This window comes from Athene cunicularia (assembly GCF_003259725.1).
Source record: "Athene cunicularia isolate RWA chromosome 8 unlocalized genomic scaffold, athCun1 chr8_part1, whole genome shotgun sequence".
Classification (NCBI taxonomy): Eukaryota; Metazoa; Chordata; class Aves; order Strigiformes; family Strigidae; genus Athene; species Athene cunicularia.
Window position 1 is genome coordinate 18,967,998 of NW_020799109.1, and position 18,790 is coordinate 18,986,787.

Here is an 18,790-nt window from a genome sequence, read left to right on the forward strand (position 1 = left end):
TAAACTTTTAATAAATGTACTATATCAATCTAAACCAAATCTATCACTGCTTTCTCCCAAATCCATCTTTTCTCCAGCACTGGAGGCCTGATACATTTGCTTGAGTGCACTATGAACTACAACTGTCTGACCTTGTAAAATCACTATGTCCTACAGACTCACCAAATAAATGAGAGATGTGAGATACTCTGTGATTCAGAAAAAACTTAAATTTCGTGAGATTTAAATAGCTTTTAGTGAAGTGGATAATTTAAGAGAAAGACCAATCAACAGAAAATGTGAAGGGGATGCTGGGGCAGGGACAAGAAATATCAAAAGGGAAGACAAAGATGTGAAATGAGAAAGAAGGGAGGGGACACACGAGAGGACACTAAAAAAATCTGGAAAACTGAAAAATTTATGAAATTCTTCTATTTCCAAACCACTAGACAGCAACCAACTTGTTCATATAGAAAATTAATATTTTATTGTCAAAGTTCTAATTTGAGATCAAGATATACTTCACTGTCTGCAGAGACCCCTTAAGTCTCTAACCCCTGTGAAGATGATCAGAATGCCCATCTGGCACTATAAGCATTTAAAAATATACAATTACATCAATTTATAATATGTTTTATTTATAGAGTACAATGTATTGCATTTCACTTATAACTCTACCACTAAGTCACCAAAACCAACAGACTTGCGCTATGCATTTAAAAGAATACCCATGTGGAATCAGACTCTCCATCTTTCTTTGAAAACATTCTCTACAAAAGAGTAGTTTCATTGGCCAAGAACTTACAAAGTGACAAGAACACATGGACAGAGTTATTTCTGAAGTAGTTTTTTTGAGAAAGGACTAATGGGGAAAAGGGAGTTTCTAAATTCAGAAAACCATTTTCTGATTTAACTTGGACATTTTGAACTACAACTGCAGAAATGTTCCTCAAGGGGCAGTTTTCTCTAATCTTCCAGAGTGCACAAAGCTGACAAAGGACTATAACAAGTGCTATGTTAAGTAATGGGAGATAATAAAATGGGTGATGTCCTTTGCATAGATGACTGCCAACTTCTGCAGGATTTTAGTTTTATTTTCTAGTGGCTTAATTAGTTGGTTGAGACATAAAACAAATAATATATAAACTTTCACCATGACAAAGATACAGGAGAGAAATCTCAAACTACTCAGACTAATTAATACATAAGAATGGCAATTTTGCAGCCACAAGACTTCTATGTGCTTGTTTAGGTAACAGGTGGCATCTTTTGAGGTTACTGACGAAAAGTCCACAAATCACCATGAAAACTTCTATCATAACTGTGGCTGCTCTTTAAAATCAAATAAACTCCATCATATACATGTTCTCAGTCTGTCACTATGAACAAGGGAATCTGCCTGACATTCACAAAAAAAAAGCAGCCATTTTTTATTAATTAGTAAGCGAGATATTTGTTTGGGAGAAGGAAAATAAAAAAGGCTTTTAGTACCAAGTTCAGTCTGATGTTAACTGAAGGTAATGGAAAGACTTAGTTCTAGTGCACTCTGCATTCACCTTCCACTACAACACTACACTGATAACAATTCCTTAATTTTCTAGGTGACCACGTTCAGAGCTAGGACGACATCCTCATTTCTAGAAAATGGATCATGACAAATCCCAAGTTTAGAGTTAGTCAAATCCTGATCTGCTCACTCAGTGACCTGAGGGACTTTGACTACCAAATCAAAAGGATTTTAGAAGTTGTATAGTATTTTTGTTTTAATCTGAGGTAAATGAAAAGTATTACCAAGAAGTTAAATGCATAAATATCTACTGGAGAATGTTCCCATTCCCACTGAAAAGGAATCACTTTGAAAGCACCAGTGGTTCCTGTGCTATCTATATATTTATGATAGAGTGTATATTGCAGTGAAATTTTGATGGACTGTAGAAAATTACCATGGGAAATTGAAAAAAAGTTATATAGTATAAGACTCATCAAAACTCAAACTCAGAGGCAAGACAATGGAGAATCAAAGTTCAGGAAGCTATACAAAATTTCACATCAATTTTTATAAGTCAGTCTTTTCCCATCTGACCCTCTCCAAGAACAAATCTAACACCAAAAGGCAGACCCATAGTGCTGGGTGGTGATGACTTGTAAACTTATCAAATCCAACTGCCTCCACATACATGCTGAAACCAGATACATGAAGAGCAAGGATGCCAGCGAAACAGATTTAGATCATCACATACTGAAGAAATATTAATTAAGATCTACTATCTATAAAAAGTGTCTGCAATTCATCCAAGAGAAGAGATGGCACTTGCAATAAGTAGCTGCTTATAAAAGACTTCTTACGCATGCTACATGCATAGCATTAGTACATTACCCAGTAATGATCTAGATCAACGTGCTGGAAGTTTTAGAACTTGGCAGTCCTGATAATTTGAGTGGCTTTCCCCTTCTGCACAGCTTCAGCTAAATGTGAATCATAATAGAGAAGAATGAAAATACCTGAGGTCTTTCCCTCTGATCATAACCACCATTACTAGCTAGATCTAGAAACACTGTCTTGTGGCAAAGTTAACGTTATTAATTTAGACCTCTTCATTTTTTAAGTCACCGATTTAGTCTTAATTCTTAACTTCCAATAAATGCAAAAATTAAACAACAATATTTTGGCTTGCAAGTGGTGTAAGTCACAACTTAGAATACTCACTTCACTGTTTTTTTTTAACCACAAACAGGAGCTCCATGCCTTGAAGTTTCCCCTTCTTTTCCTCAAATGTAGAAGCTGACCTTAACTGTAAAGAGCTACTAAAACCAAATGGGATTGTAAAAGGTACTGACACATCATGACTGAAGAATTAATTGATACAAGTTCAGATCTTCTGCACTGATCATTATATTTTCTATTAATGTATGGGAGAACAAACCAAACATCTGCTATTGAGATCCTAATTTCACACACTAAAATTAAGTACAGCAAAACATGAGTGCTCAAGTGCTGTACTGTTTCCTGTGCGTTGACGGGGTACAACCAGGCATCTCTGAGCTTGGCCACATACTGTTTTCAATTAAATCAGACAACATAATTACAATGAATTTATCTCTGTGCAGGAAAGTCTGAATATCTCAGAGCTGCAGACTTCAGTAGGCTTATTTATGGATCAATTTGGTATTTCATTACAATTGTAGTTACTATTAAAACTAATAATTAACCTCATCTAACTATACAATCTGATTTTACTTGGAATGGTACATTTTTCATGATTTAAGTAAGAAGACGACTTAACCTCAGTTTTTCATACCATCCTAGGCACTTTGGCTTTTCACAGAATGTACATCATTTGGCCCCAAGGTGTAGATCTTACTTGATTTGACCACCAGCTCTTTCTATACCTACAGCCACTTTCTCTTCAGCAAATACACCACAGTTTCCTACCATGAGAACTTCTTAAAATAGTACTTTATCAGATTCAACTAATGCTAAATCTGCATGCTAGAACACATGCATTCAAGTCTATTTTAAATGCTGCAAATCTCTTTAAATAGAACCTTATTTTTGAAAGAGCCCAGCTGTAATTCGTTGCTACATAAAAGGTTTTATTTTTTTCTCTCCATACAGCAAATACTACTAATGTTTCAGTTTCTCTAGAGACTGTATGGATTAGACTAAATGGAAAGTCGCTATGACAACATTACTGTTATTTTAGGTATTAGAAATTCATGCCAAGTTAAACAAAGGGCATGCATGGTCAGGAACAACGGTTTTGTAACTGTTCTGACAGCCAACGATAAAACTCAATGCAATTTTAAAGGTTTTAGAACAGAAGAGTTAAACCTTATGCTTAAAATTGGAATGAAAATGAAAAATAATTACAGTAACAGGAAAGCATCTTTAGCTCTCTATTCTAATGATCATTTCTGACATTTGTCCCAGTGAGAAAAAGACGACAGTCTGATCAGACTCACTTTTTCAGTGTGCCCAAAAGACTCTGCTCCACACCCCACTTTCAGAAACAGATAGTTAAAAGACTAAATCACTGAAGGAGAGAGGAGGAGGGCAGCTGTTCCCAACTTTTAAGTGCCTCCATCAAAGTTTGAAAGCCGACAGGCCAGAAGACAGCCTGTGAAGGTTTTCACATGCTTCCTCATTGAAAGTTCTCTAGAAAATATATGTATTAGACAGAGACTTACAGAGCTGACACTTCGTTATGAAAGAACAACTCAGTAATAAATTTTAATTAAAAAGATTTAAAAGCTTAGATGTAGCTCACAGATCCTCAAAAGTAGTTAGATACCCCACCAGATTACAATTAAATTCCCAAGTCACTTAGACACTTCTGGAGGTATGGCTCAAAATATTTATAAAGGCTTTTTCTTTGCATATAGTACATTTCTGAATAAAGTGAAAGATATCCCTGCCCACGGCAGGAGGATTGGACTAGATGATCTTTAAAGGTTCCTTCCAACCCAAGCCATTCTGTCAGTGTATGATTTTGAGTATTTTGTAATTTCTAAAATATAAGGGCAAGTCCAAAATTGTCTCAAGTGTTGAAAAAAAACTGAGCTCCTGAGCACAACTGCCTATGTTTTCAGTAAGTGAAAAACTTAGGGAACCAAGTGGTCTGATCAGTTAAATTCTGAAAGCTTAAAACTTTGTTAAAATTCTCTTCAGTGAGTCCCAAACAAGGGCATTTTTAACTTAGTGCCTAAACATAAAGACAGACAACTCAGGCTCATAAAACAAAGTTGTTTAAACTTCTCTCTGAGACAATGGTTCTAAAGACATTCTTTAGAACAGAAACACACTGTACCCAACCATCATATAAAAACAAACATTTCTGAACAAAACCTAAAAGCATTACTGACTAGCACACTGTATATTTACTGTTACTGAAAAAGGGCACTTACCTTGACTCTGATAATAGACTTACGATGATAAAAGCAGCATAGTGCTGCAATCAGCATTTGAAAAACATTATAATCCTTCGGCATTTTCAGTTCTGCTGTTTGTAGTTCCTCAAGACTGAAGATAACCAGTCACTATTACCAATTCTCAGAGGTTTAGCAAGCTCTTTAGTATCACCACTGCCTGCCAGAGCTGCTACACCCCCCTGCTCACATAACAGTCTGGGACATTTTCCACAGCTGAAGCTGATACTATCAGTTCAGTGGCCACTAGCATGCTTGCTTCCAGCATGCCATAGAGAGAGTGCCAGAATCCTCATGTGATGTTTCACTCACCAGTGAAATCCTAGCTCCTCTATCTTGGTATCCCCTGGCTCAGAGATGTATTTAAGCAACCAGCTCAAGACAAACCTCTTCTTGATGAGATACAATACCTGACTGTCTCCCTGTGCCGATAAAGACTTAATCAGTTGCTCCAGCTCAATCATGCAATGTCTCTATCTGCATCATCAATAATATACACATAAAAATAAAAGAACTAAGAGGAAAAGCAGTTGATTACTATTTGATGACTGTTTCTCTTCCTACTCAAATAAGAATTACATCCTTAGAGCTTAGGGTAACTAAGGAAAATGATGAATCTGTTTATTTTTAATTAGGAAGCTTCTGGCAAGCACTCCTTAGATAAAAATAGCAAGAAGTCAACACTGTCAGCATGGTCAGCATTAGTACTGCAGCCAAGGTACCTGTATAATTTAAAGCTATCAGTGGACAGCTTTAGTTTGGTGATAGTCCCATGGGATTGTGCAAACTGCTAGAGAAAGAAAAGACTGAATTCAAGAACACCTCTGATTTGGCAAAGTAAAAACAAACACTAAAACAAAATAAAAAGCAGTAGTTTTATTTATGCCTGTGATTCTGTTCTCTTGGACACCACAGTCCATAGCTTACTGACCATTAAACCACTCATCAGCAAAGAATCTGTCCTACATACCTCAAGGCTCTCTCAAGAATGAAGGCAAAACTAGCAAATAATTTGGCTAATTTTAATAATTGTTAGAGACAAGACCTCACCCTCCATAGCAGCCCAATTAACAGACTTGGTGAAAGGAAAGAAAATGCACTGGATTGAGGGATACAAGAAACCTGTAACACTTAAAAAAGAGAAACTCTGAAGAGATCGGTCATTTATAACCTGTATGGTATAAAAAAATTCAGGAGTCACAGATATTTCAGATCTCAGATTAGGAATAAATTAGTCCTAAAGAGTTGTTAAGAGTTACTTGTCTTTTTCATCAGCAACAAATACATTCCATAATTAGGAGGGCACACATAGTAAATGCTTACTGATGTCCTCAGGTATTACTTGCAAGGCAGTACTTCTCACCCAATAATAAGAGTACTTCCTTCCCACATTGACTGAACAATGTGAAGTGCCGCCAGTGTCTTCATTAAGCAATGGAACTTGGCACATAAAACAAGAAGCAGCACTGAGCAAAGACAAGGCATAACATGTGCACAGCCTTTCAACACAAGTGCAACGTAGAGCCTGTCCAAAAAGAAAAGGAAACCTCAGTCTTGATAACAAGGAAAAGGAAGCGTGATGTGTAAAGTTCTCTTACCTGTTTGACTCACCTAAGGTTTGCAGGTATCTTACACCAAAGTTAAGCAGTAAAACCAGAATGTTCATAAAGCTAGTTAAGACTACTTGGCCACGTGTAGCTGTGACACGTTATGCCTGTGACTGTTCTGAGGAAAGAAAAATTCTGTAAGTATAAAAGAACAGAGCATTAAATGGACTGAAAAGTGATTACCCTGGCAAGAAAAAGGATGAAAGATTGGCTCAGAAAAGAAGCTAAAACTACTGACTTTGAAAATGGAGTCCTGCTATAGCTGTGGAGAGGAAATACCTCTCCAAGTAGCTTATGACAAACTTGGACAATGAAGGAATAGACAAAATACTAAGAATGGGAAAAACTACACCCCCCTTTCTCTCCACTCTATGCTGTAGCATATTTAATTTCCTTTAAGTTCTTTTTCCAATTTGAGGAAATCCATAGGATTATTTTAGCAGGTTGCCAGAGAATAGAAGATGAAAAGATACCCTGCAGAACTCCAAACACAAAAGCCTCAACTGTGACTTCTTGTCCCTAGATTTTTGGTACTCTGGGAGGTCATCAATCTTCATCAAGAAGTTCTTATAACACCACCCTAATCCCATTTACAGAAGAGAGGAGGGAAAAACATTACAAAAAGGGAAATCAAATTCAAGAATGCATCAGTCAAGGCATTTCTGCTTTATAATGGTGACAATAAAGTATTAGTATCACTGCACAATACACCAAGGTTTCATTTGAAATATTATGAGCAAAAACTATCAAGACAAGTATCTTGAAATTACAGCAGGTGACAAGAATGGCTATTAGGATGACTGATCTATTTGGCAGAAGAAACGAACTGGTTTAGCAATGCAAAATAAGGTGGGCCACTTTTGCTCTGAAAAGAATTAAAAGTAACTTCAAAAACGGAAAGCAGCTCTTTATGGGGTAAAAAAATGATCTAACAATGAGTAAACCTACACTGCAATTTAGACAAAGATTCTCAGTCATCACCAGGAATAAAACCCCTCAACTTGGAGTGCCAGTTCTAATAGAGTTCAACATGAAGCACTTTATAAAGAAGAAAAACACAACACCCGCATTCCCATAGTAGCACAATAAGGTACTTGTGACAACAAAGAGGATGCAGTATCCTTTTTGGATTTGTGTTTTCCTACTTTGACAAGTTCTAGATTGCAAATCCAACTACTGTTTTGTGGTTCACTAGCTAACATGTTTCCCCAGGCCTTGACAAATTTAAACGTACATTCATGCCTTACAGAAAGACATATTAGTCTTGCAACTTCTTGTATGATTTGTTTACCCAAGGGACTATTGGTATAGTTCTATCCATCTAGTTTGAATGATACAATTCTCAATATGGTTCCTTCCCCCAAACAAGGGGTAAAACCACATTCTTTGTGTTTTTACCTTGTCAGACTGAAGCTTCTTTGATATGAAGATATGAATCATCTTCCCAAACCATTTCAAGAAGACATAGATTCCCCCTCTAGTCTTTTCCTTACTGAGACCAAAGGGACATAACAAGTGTATTTTCAACAGATTCCCTTGACTGTAGGCACAATCTCCCCCCTTCAACTGGAATAGCAAAGCTTAATCTGGAAAGTAAATTTGGCCTAGTACGTATTCAATGTAGGCGTGTCTATTTTTCATTTGAAAGGCTTGTTACTAAGCAGCAATGAAAAAAGTTTACGTGTTACATCTACAGCTCAACATGAACAGCAGGGCATAAATTAAAAATGGTAATTGCCAGTTCCTTATTTCCTGGCTGTAATGGAGTAAGTAAAGAATCAAAAATTATGTATGCTGTGTGAATGCCAGAGATAATGAACCTTAAAAAAGAAAGTTGTACAATTTTATACAGCAGCTGCTGACACTTTTAATCAACAGTATAACTGCTAGGAAAGAGGGTGCTTTATTTAGATAGTGAATCTAATGGGATTTTGTTTTTTATTAAAGGTTAACATGACTTCTGCATATATAGCTCAATGAATGGATGACACATTTTTAAAAGTCAGAACCAGAACCTTTGCATGACACTGATAAAGCAGTATGAAAATGAAGACAACTGGAAGGTATCTCAAAGAGTACATAAGAAACCTCTGGTTGATAATATGATAGTTCCTGAACTGCTGGCTATCATGGAGTTGATTTCAGCCAGCATGATTGAGAACAGCCTTCAGGCTGACCCAAATTACACTTCACATGTAGGGAAGATTTATATTTGTAAATATTGACTCAGGGAAACAAAGGATGGTTTAGCCACATTTTCACTCTCCTGTCCTGTAACTTTTCACTGAGACTTTGGTTTCTTAGACTCTGCTCATAAAAAATAAAGCATCTGTTTCTTGCACCTTAAAAACATCAAATACAATCTTTCTGCTAAATCAGTCTGTTGATGTATTTCTGGTGCTCTCTACATCAACAAATCAACCATCAGCTTAATTTCTTTGTTTTCAAAGATTCTTGACAAGAATCTTAAAATACCTGATAATCCCTTCATCTGTTTCTAAGGACAGCTGGCTAGAGTGGTTTTGATAGCTAAATTTATTAAGAAAGGATTTCTAAATTCGGAGAATTCAAGGGCACATGAGTCCAAGGACACTTGATCATACATTCTGTGTTGAGTTCCTAGTAGTCCATCAGGAGGAGAAATTAAGGTACTTCTTCCAACCCCATCTGTGTCATTACAAAGCCTATAGAGTTATTTAGGGTGTTTTCATGGTCTGTTTTAAATTACACTTACCCAGCACTGCATATCAGGACTGTTCCCCTGACACACCTAAACTGTGCCCAGCCCCATGCACAGCACATTGCATATGCTGGAGTTTGAAGACTTCATGCTGGACAGTGTGAACTTGCTCTGGTTCCTGGAATCCTCTTAGGCTGCTTTAATTGTACAAGTTAAACAAGACAGAATATGGGGATAATTTCTCTAGAGGGGGTTGGTTTATTTTTCTCTCATCACAAAAAAAATTAAAATTTCTTTGGCTTCAAAGTTGTAAGTGGCTCAGGTAAAGCAACCAAACATAGAAATATAAACACCTCACAAGCAGTCTAAAGTTATCAAAACAGTCTGCAGATCCACAAGAAGGTATTATGAACCAAATACCACTCATCTTCATGGAAGTGCTTATAATTCACACATAGAATTATGATTTTTAATTTTATATTACAGTGAAATAATTTCAGACTAAATTAGAGGAGGGAATTGGTGGCTTGCCACTGTTACTTTGTACTACATCAACAAATCATTTAAGCATTTAAATCAGCCTAACAAAATTCAATGAAATACATGTAATGCTTTAGATTTCTCTCCACTAATTGAAAGTAAACAATCCAGGCAGAAAGGCAGCTATAAATGAAAGGTGGCATGGTGTACTGTACAAGGGTCAACATCATAAATCTGCTTTGACACAGCACACAGCCAATCCAGAGCACACTGCTCACTGTCACTGGACTAATGATGTCATATGGAACATGGCTATGTCCCAATTACACAGTGCATATGCACAATCTAGCTATAGTTGTGAGTGCCTGTGGCTATTAAATGACACCTGTAAGGTTGTAATGAAGTACAATCTGAATAAAATTTGCAAGAAAAAAACCAAAGAAAATCAAAGCATTTAAATCTTCAGATTGAAACATTAGTTTAATACAGAAGACTTCTCTATAACTACTTATATGTTCTTTTTAATGTAAGAAAGTCAGAAAATGGGGTACAACAACTAATAAATAATTTGCCCACACAAACATCATCTTCACAATGCCCATTACCATTTAGTGTTAGTCCTTCAGACATGGCCCATCGCCTCTAGTAAAGTTCTCTGGGGGATGCCTCAAATAAAAGTAAAGCCTAACTGTTTACAGATGAACACTTTATAAAGTGTATTAAAATGCAAGAAAGAGGATGACAGCACTGTCAGAAAGCATTACTCACTTTTATCTGTTCCTAACACAATTGTCTACAGGTGCATAACGTCCCACAACCTGGCTCATCTCCTACCATTCTCCTGTGTTAATTAATGGAGCTGTTTCGTGTTCTCTTCTATAACCTCACTTCCTGCAGGCTGTTGTTGGTGCAGCTTCTAATCATAAATCAATAGAAACAGCTATTACACTTGTTTGCACTGCATGGGCGTGGTATGAGAGAGGTCAGCATAATTTCTTCCTCCCCTCTATCGCAGTTCTGTGAAGCAAAGTCAGAAACATGCTGCAGTTGCACAGCAATAGTGAGAAAACAGAACTTGCATCTATTTAGTTTTCAATGCTGCTTGACTAAATCTCTTTGAAAATCTGACTCATAAAAACCCAGATGGGCAGCTACAAGAAATAAGTGCCCAACCTCTTCATGAGCTTCTTACGAGGTCCGAATTTGCACTTTAAGACATCCAAATACCTTTGAAAAATCTCATCTTTTATAACTAAAACATAGAAGCTTTAAAGTCATCTGGCAATAGGCTTGGTTTTCCTACTAGCAATCTTCCTATTAAGAAGCCATCTGCAAGTTTTATTGATCCTACCAAAAACTGGTATACATATTCTTGAGCGCCACCTACTGTCTGCCAATCAATCCACGTATGAACATGAAGCAATTTTGTCATGTCTCATCGTGTCTTTCCTTCAATTTATTTCTTAGATTCCAAAAAAAAAAAGGAAGAAAATATGAAAAGGCATGAATTTCCTTTTGTTCAGAATTAGTTCACAACTTATGGCTCATACTTCTCTTTCCTGCTGGTTTAGCTGTCAGTAGTCTAACTTCAGCTTTGCTGAATGATGCGTAAGAGCTTATAAAAAGAAGCCATTAACAAAACTGCTAACTTCAGATTTCTGTTTTTGAAAGCCTCCTCATTCCTGTCAAAGTAAACTGTGTGTTTGTCTGAGATATACACCAATTCCAAATGTAATTCAAAGATGAAAAAATTCTGTTACTTCACCAGGGTAAGTGGAGGCATTTCAAAATCAACTGTTTATCTAAAACTCCTGAATACTCTTAAAATACTTCAATTTTCTATAGAGTTTTGGATGTGTGGCACTTGAAAATAAAACTCACAAGCTACCTCAGCTCTGTGACAATTCAGTTTTCCAAAAGTCTTTACTGGCATGTATGAGTTTGAAGAGGCCTGTCTGCATCCCACATTTTTGCACAATACACTTCGATGAAGAAACAGCAGCAAGCTCACCTCAGCTCATACACATTACATCATCATAAACATATACATATTTTCAACATTTTACTAACAGAAGGATTTGAGGGCATGTGAGCTCTGGGTATTCTAGATAGCCAACATAACGTTAGACTCCCTCTTTTGTGTAGGGTCTTAGTTCCTAATCATATCTGATGTACAAAAATCTCAGACATAGCTACTCTCTGACAGCACACATTAATAGATGTCATACCAACCAAAATGTACTAATGCTCCTCCTGCTGACCTCTCCACAGGCCAAACTGTATCCAAACAGTATGTCTCCAGAAAGAGGTAAGATATACAGACACACACAATATACCGATCTTACTCTAATTATTATCTAGAAGCACAGCTCCAAGATATTAGGAGCTTTACCTCTCTAGGCTTTATCATCAGTAAGAGTACCCGAAATGCTTATTAATAATCTGTCTTCCACACACTATATACTCACTCCCTCTTGTGGTTCATCTGCTTATATACATTTAAAAATCAACTTCAGTAAGCCATTGCTATGAAGGAGTTAAATATTTTCATGTCCCAGTTAACTTTTGGTATTAGTCTATCTTCAAAACTATGAAAATGATCTAACAACATTAGTAACTATCATTTTTTGGGCATAGTTCCTGTGGAACAATATTGAAAGCCCAAAATGAATAGAAAAATATGTATTCCACACAAGAGACACAGCTCAGCAACACTTAAGAGAAGATCAGCACTAAAGATTGTAAACTGTAGCCAGACCTCTGCCGTTATTAAGAGTTTAAATATCTCACATGAGAAGAAGTAAAACTGCATGGCACTCGTACCTTTTACATACATATATATATATATATATATATATATATATACACCACTATTCATATATGTATATAAAAGCCACCATAAACTGTAATAATTCCAGCTGATGCCATCACACAGACTGGTTATCTTTTTCTTCTCTTTGTGTCAACTGCCATAAGTATTTGTACAGAAATTAAAAATGGAAACAAAACCAAACTCACTTTACAAGTAGATTAAGTTTTATGTACTTTATTGCTTAGTCTTCACTCAGAACTTCAGATCCTTTTCATTATGCATGGGGTTGCTCTTACCAAGACAGACAAAATGTTCACTACAGATGAGGTAGAAAAAAATTAGGCATGGCAAAATTTAGTACCTTCCTTTCTCCCCCATAGGTATCACTTCTGTGGGAAATGGCATGTTCTTTTCTGGCAAATGAGGCAATGCAGTATGTACTGCAACGCAATGGATTGCGTGCAGGATTACACCTTGGCTTAATTCAGTAGAGGGAAGCACTGTGTTTTAGAAATGATCAGTCACTTCAATAAGCGCAGTATCTGATAGAAGATACAATAACTCTGCAACAAAAAGGGATCACAAATCAAGTGAACCAGACAATGGCTTAAAAGTAAAAACCACCCATTTTTTCTCCTTTCTTTGAAAAGCAAATGCATGTCACCATTTACTGGTATTTCTTTTCACTGACACTGTCATTTTGACTGGAGGATACTATCAATAGCAACGTATAACTGTCAGCATTTAAGTACCACAGGCATTACTATTTTGGAGAAAAATGGGTAATTCATTTAAATCCAAATTTCACAAGAACACTAGAGACAAAAATAAGAATATTTCTTTGTACATCAAAACTCTATCCTGTGTTTCAGATTCAGGCCTTTCCAGCTTATCTTTCTCATCTGTGAATAAGACTTGATAGTAGTTACTGATCATCTAACAAAGATATTGAAAAGTTCAACTAAGTTTCTACTGCAACTAGTATTACTACTGGTGCCAAGGAAATTAGTGCAAAGTAATTTTATAGACCGTTTTCAACTCAAAGTTCAGTGCCATGAGCAGCTTTTGATGACTCCAGATCAGACATAATTTAAGAGATAATGAGGAATAACACAAGAAGTAGAATATAGATATTAACAGGGTCAAATTCGTGATAGGACAGATGTAAGATTAATCCCTAGCAGTCAAATAGAGAGAATACATGCTGCTCTAAGAATTACCAAAGCATACTCAGTATTACAAAAGGTGCTCAATAAGCAAAATACTCTAAACTCCATACCAGCATCAGGATAAGGAAACACAAGAGCCACTGCTAAAAGACTTCACAATACAGGCTAGAAAAATTAGAAAGCCACTATCCACTTAACTGAATTCATATAAGGATTATCATTCACAAAGAATGCTCCCTCCTCACAGTATCCTAAACACATCCCCCCCAAAACAACCCACCCCACCCCCAAATCCTAGTGCTAATCAGGTCATTCAGGAATTGGGGGCTGGGAAAGAACAAAAAGCCCCAAACAGTAACAGGATAGTAGAGAGGATCTCTCTACTAGGAAAACATGAACCAGGACAGTAGACTGAAAAGAGCATTCATTGTCTTGCAGAGCTGTTAGAATCATAATTCTAGCATATTTACTGCAAACACCAGTGTAGATTTTATCCATCTCTTTGCATCCAAAATATTACAGAACTGCTGACTCAAACATCTTTTCAGAGACTAGCCTGTTGGTCAAACGAAATTCAAGATGAGAAAATACTGAAACTTGGGTATAAAATTCCATCATTAATTATGGGTAACTGCATTCTATCAAAAAAAAGTTTTCATTAATGCCAAATAAATACAGCAAGATTCTCATAATTATTTTAGGGGAATTAACTACTTGAGAGCTGCTGAATTTCAACCACATATGTAACTCCTTAAATATTTTTTAAAATTTTCCTGGGCTGTTGAAAGCTTTTAGGAATAACTATAATACATACTATCCCTCCAGGACCTACTTCTATAACTTAAGGGGAAGGGGGGGTGGGAAATCTTTCTCCCCCATTCTGTGCCTCTGGAGAAGAAAGCAACCAAATTCCAACGGTCAGGCTACACACTTTTTCTTACTATGAAAGTTACAATGAAATTATTATGAGAAATGTGATTTTAAGAGCCATTACTTCATTTAAAAAAATACCCTTGCACTGTTTGTTCTCCAGCAGAGGGCAGTGTGCAACTAGCAACTATCCTCCAAGCCTTCAAACGTGAAACTTCATTGCGAGACAAATACATGTATTTAACATTAGATTAGCTCTAACAGGATCTTATATTTTCTGAATTATACAGCTTGTATACAAAAGGAAACTTCTGTAGAGTGATGGTTTTGAAACTTCAGGTCCTACTAAGTAGACATGGAAAAAAGGTAAGTATCTCTGAAACATCACTGACACCAATTGCGTTGGATGACAAATCCATGATGGAGATGTGTAAAGCCAAAGGCATACTCATTTTCTCTTCAACAAAATACATTCCATCTGATAAATCCACTTTCTGTGATGCTGTTGCCCTTGATGCAGTTACAAAAAGGAGGGGGGGGAAAAAAAAAGCTACAGATTTAAAATGAACCTCCAGATCATTTGGTGCCGTAGCATCAGGTATTCCTCCAAGCTCAGATGCTTAACAGATAACACTATCAGACAATGCAAAAACCCAACAAACTTTCTGCTCACAAGTCACAACTTGCATCGCAACAGGCAAGTCTCCACAGGAGAGTGATATACAGCAGCTCATAAACAGGTACATGCTGTAGTTGGCAACTTTTCCAGTGGAGTGGGGATTTCTCTAATATATTTCCATCTCTAAAAAAGGCTTCTTGCAATGAGATTTTCAATGTCATCAGAAAGAACTCTTTCCCAGACTGTGACTACCTGTTGTGCTGACACAGGTTTTTTTCTAAACTTTCCCAAACATACATACACACACACAGAGATACAAACTTCATTTTTGATATTCTTCTTACCATATTATCTTCTTGGCACAGCTGAGAATGGTAAGAGTCAATCATCCACACATATATTTGATTGGCATCCACAATATTATGAATCCATGCAATTAACTATACAAACTGTGCATCAATAAACCTCCTCACCTGACTAAAGTTCCCTGAAGTTGAATTAAACCCATAAAATATCATCCTGTCTTGCAAAGCTACAGATAATGACCAACACACAGAACTGTCATCAAAATTTCATTTTCAGTTGCACTCACAAAAGTTGCCATAAATGACAATAATTTCTATGTCAGTTTGCTTTCTAACAAAATCAAGGAGTAGTAAAAATAGGGAAAAAATGAACACTATGGGGCTGGGACAGACAAGAATCCTTCAGTAAAACTTCACAATGGAATCATGTCTTTCTGCAGCTGTAATTTCCTTAGACCAGTGTCAGGTTTTTCAAGTCTAAATCTAAATATAAACTTCCCTCATGACCAATACTGAGCAGACAGTCAGTCATAAATTTTGTAATTTTTCCACTAATGGATTAAAATACAACTCCAAAACCTCAGGCCATAATAATACTCATCAACTCACTGCTGATAAGTATTTCTGCAATTATTAGCACTACTTCCACAGAAAATTCCTGAATGGTTTCCATGAAAGGAGGAGAGAAATCTGTTTTTCTTTCCACCCTGATACAGCCTTAATGATTACAGCACAGACTTCTATTACAAGTTCCTAAAGTATTTAGAGTGAATAGCAATGGGACAGAAAGCTGTCTTTAGTTCACATGAATTTGATTAAAACAATTCACACGAAGTTCTCTGACATACTCAAATCTGCCAGCCCTTGATCCATTCTCCTCTGCAGGAGTCTGTTGATTGGATGTGCAGACTCAGGGTGTGAGAAGAACCTGCTGAGACTACCAATGGATCCATTATTTGGCTCATAAAACTTGTATAAATCTCACAGAATGTACAACGTGCTATTGTGTCCGTAAATCTCTTTCATGACTTGGTTAGCAGCCTGACTCAAAGCAGTCTGGCCTGTTTTCACTTCTACCATAAAGGGGTTTTTGAAAGAGCCATTTAACTGTGACCATGGTTTCAGCAACACTGTGAAGACAAAGGAAGGGTTGAAGCCGTATGGACACTTCAGTACTCAGACTCCAGCAAATCAGTAGTTGGGTTTTTTTTCCTCAGAACTTGCTTCTGTATAATTAGCTCTCTTTATATACTGAATGAACTAATACATCAATATTCAACATGCAGGAAACTGTCATTTGTGAGCTGTAATTTCGATTCAAGTATTGGAAACCATAATGCATCTACAGAGAGCATTCTCTAAAAAAAAAAAAAAAAAGTGCCTTCAGAGGATTCATTTTATAATCAGTTATTTCTTTTATCTTGGACAGAATAAAACAAAAGAAAAACCAATTTATTTTGCCTTTTTTCTGTCCAGAGTACTTCTAAATACAAGGAATTATTTATATTACTTTTACTCACCAGATTCTAGCAAGGAAAGTTTTGTATAAAAAGCAAATTGATACATTCAGTTTCTAAGTTTACCATCAGTCTCTCTGGCCTACTTACAGCAACCCCTCCTTCTAGTCACTACCACCACAATAAACACTGTGATATTCTTTTCACTGTGAAACAGAGCACACAATCAAAAAAAATTTAACCATGTTACTTTTCCTCAAACCTGAATGAATTCTCTGCATTCTGTTTACAGTAGAGTCCAGTTCTGAAGAGATGTTGATCACTCCCCAGAAGCAGCACATTCTGAACAAGTATTAATTATCTTTCTTATGGGACTCAGAAGAAACTCAAGTAGCACACTTGCATCACAGCAGAAACAGCGCTAATTTGAAACTGTGAAGCTGCAGGATCAGCTCTGTGCCCAGCTTCCATTTTAAAAATTACTTTATAGATCAAGCTAGTTTAAAACTGGCTGCTTGTCTTGGAGTCAAAAGACACCAGGTACTTCTCAATCGCCTGATAAACTGGATCAGTTATGAGGATGGCACATATCTGATCATATTGGATCTACATTTGATCACATTGGATCTTTCAAAACAACTGACTACAATTAGCATGTCAGGGAGCAGCAAGGGTGGGGCTGCTCCCTAAGGGAAGGTGATCTGGGGGCACATGGTGGGCAACACACTCACCAAGATGCAGTCCCACAGCACCAAGATGTAAGCAAGCTGAGAAGGGTAATGACATCAACAGGTACTATCACAGTCCAGTAAGCCTCAGGCAAGACAGGGTAACAGGCCAGGTCCAAGGTCCATCCAGGGCTTCCCACACAGCACTTCAGGAACAGCGCTAGGGGCAGGCGCACCTAAGACACAGCCAGGCAAGGCCTGAATGCCCCAGTCTGGGCTTAAGCGGAGCCCTTGCTCAGTGGGTTTTGGGTGGAGGTCTTAAGTGAGGCTAGTCAGGACACTTAAGTGCCCTCAGGGCCCTGACATAGTACATTTTGCTTGGGACTGTAACTCTTTGGTAGAATCATCAGCAGCCAGACTACGCTAATACAAATTAAATTTGTGTCACATACTATTTTCAAGATAATGCAATTTTTTACAAGGCAAATTAATCCAAAGTCTCTCTTCTCTTTATAGTTAGCAGCAAGATCAGAGAAACAAGAATCAGTATCAAGGCTTTGTGTACAATTAGCTTGTTCTGGTTTTAGTTTTGATGTATGCTTGATACATCATACATGCTTAATACTCAAGTATATACATGTTTTCAGTCAGTCAATCAACACTTCTCTGCCTAGAGATGATACTAACTATATTTTCCTGTGCATCAGAAAAGTGAATCTGTTTCTCAGAACTTTGGCATCCTGAATCAGCAAAATTGGATTCCCCAAAGTGCTCTTGTTGTTTTCTCCCTCTTCTCTTACTATTTCTTCTTCACTTAAATGTATTTTTTTTCACCACTTAAGCAACATCTCTCAAAGGCTACCCAACTGGCACCAACCCTGCTTGCTCAAACTAAATATGCATATATTATGTGTCAAATAAATCTTGGTAGAAGCACAGCGACATGGTACAGAAATTTATTCTTTCAGCGTTGTAACTTGAGTAGGTTAGTGTTCTGCAGCTTATACCTGACTTAACATCACCATCAGAATTTAATCAAGGAGCAGGAAAATTTATAAACATAGTAGTTACCATAAGGTAAATCACAGAAGACAATGAACACCTACTTGCCAAAATCTAAGCCAATGGGGGTTCCAAGATCCTGCTGTTATGAATGCAGGTGCATCTTTTACAGTCACAGTTAACTGATAATAAATTATTGATAAGAGTCCTCCATTA

At 36.9% G+C, this 18,790-nt stretch overlaps 1 protein-coding gene across 5 annotated transcripts in view; it reads right to left on the reverse strand.

Annotated features, from left to right (window-relative positions):
• Positions 1-18,790, reverse strand: part of BCAR3 (BCAR3, NSP family adaptor protein) — a 97,091-nt gene that overhangs the window by 17,593 nt on the left and 60,708 nt on the right. Inside the window, exon 1 of one of the 5 annotated variants that reach the window (XM_026854462.1) lies at positions 5,218-5,319. The exons of 3 other annotated variants lie outside the window; for them this stretch is intronic. Coding sequence is in view for 1 of the 2 variants with exons in the window: in XM_026854461.1 (XP_026710262.1) it covers positions 4,885-4,968 (84 nt within the window). In the remaining variant the exon portion in view is untranslated. One more of the 5 variants, XM_026854461.1, reaches the window with a different exon arrangement.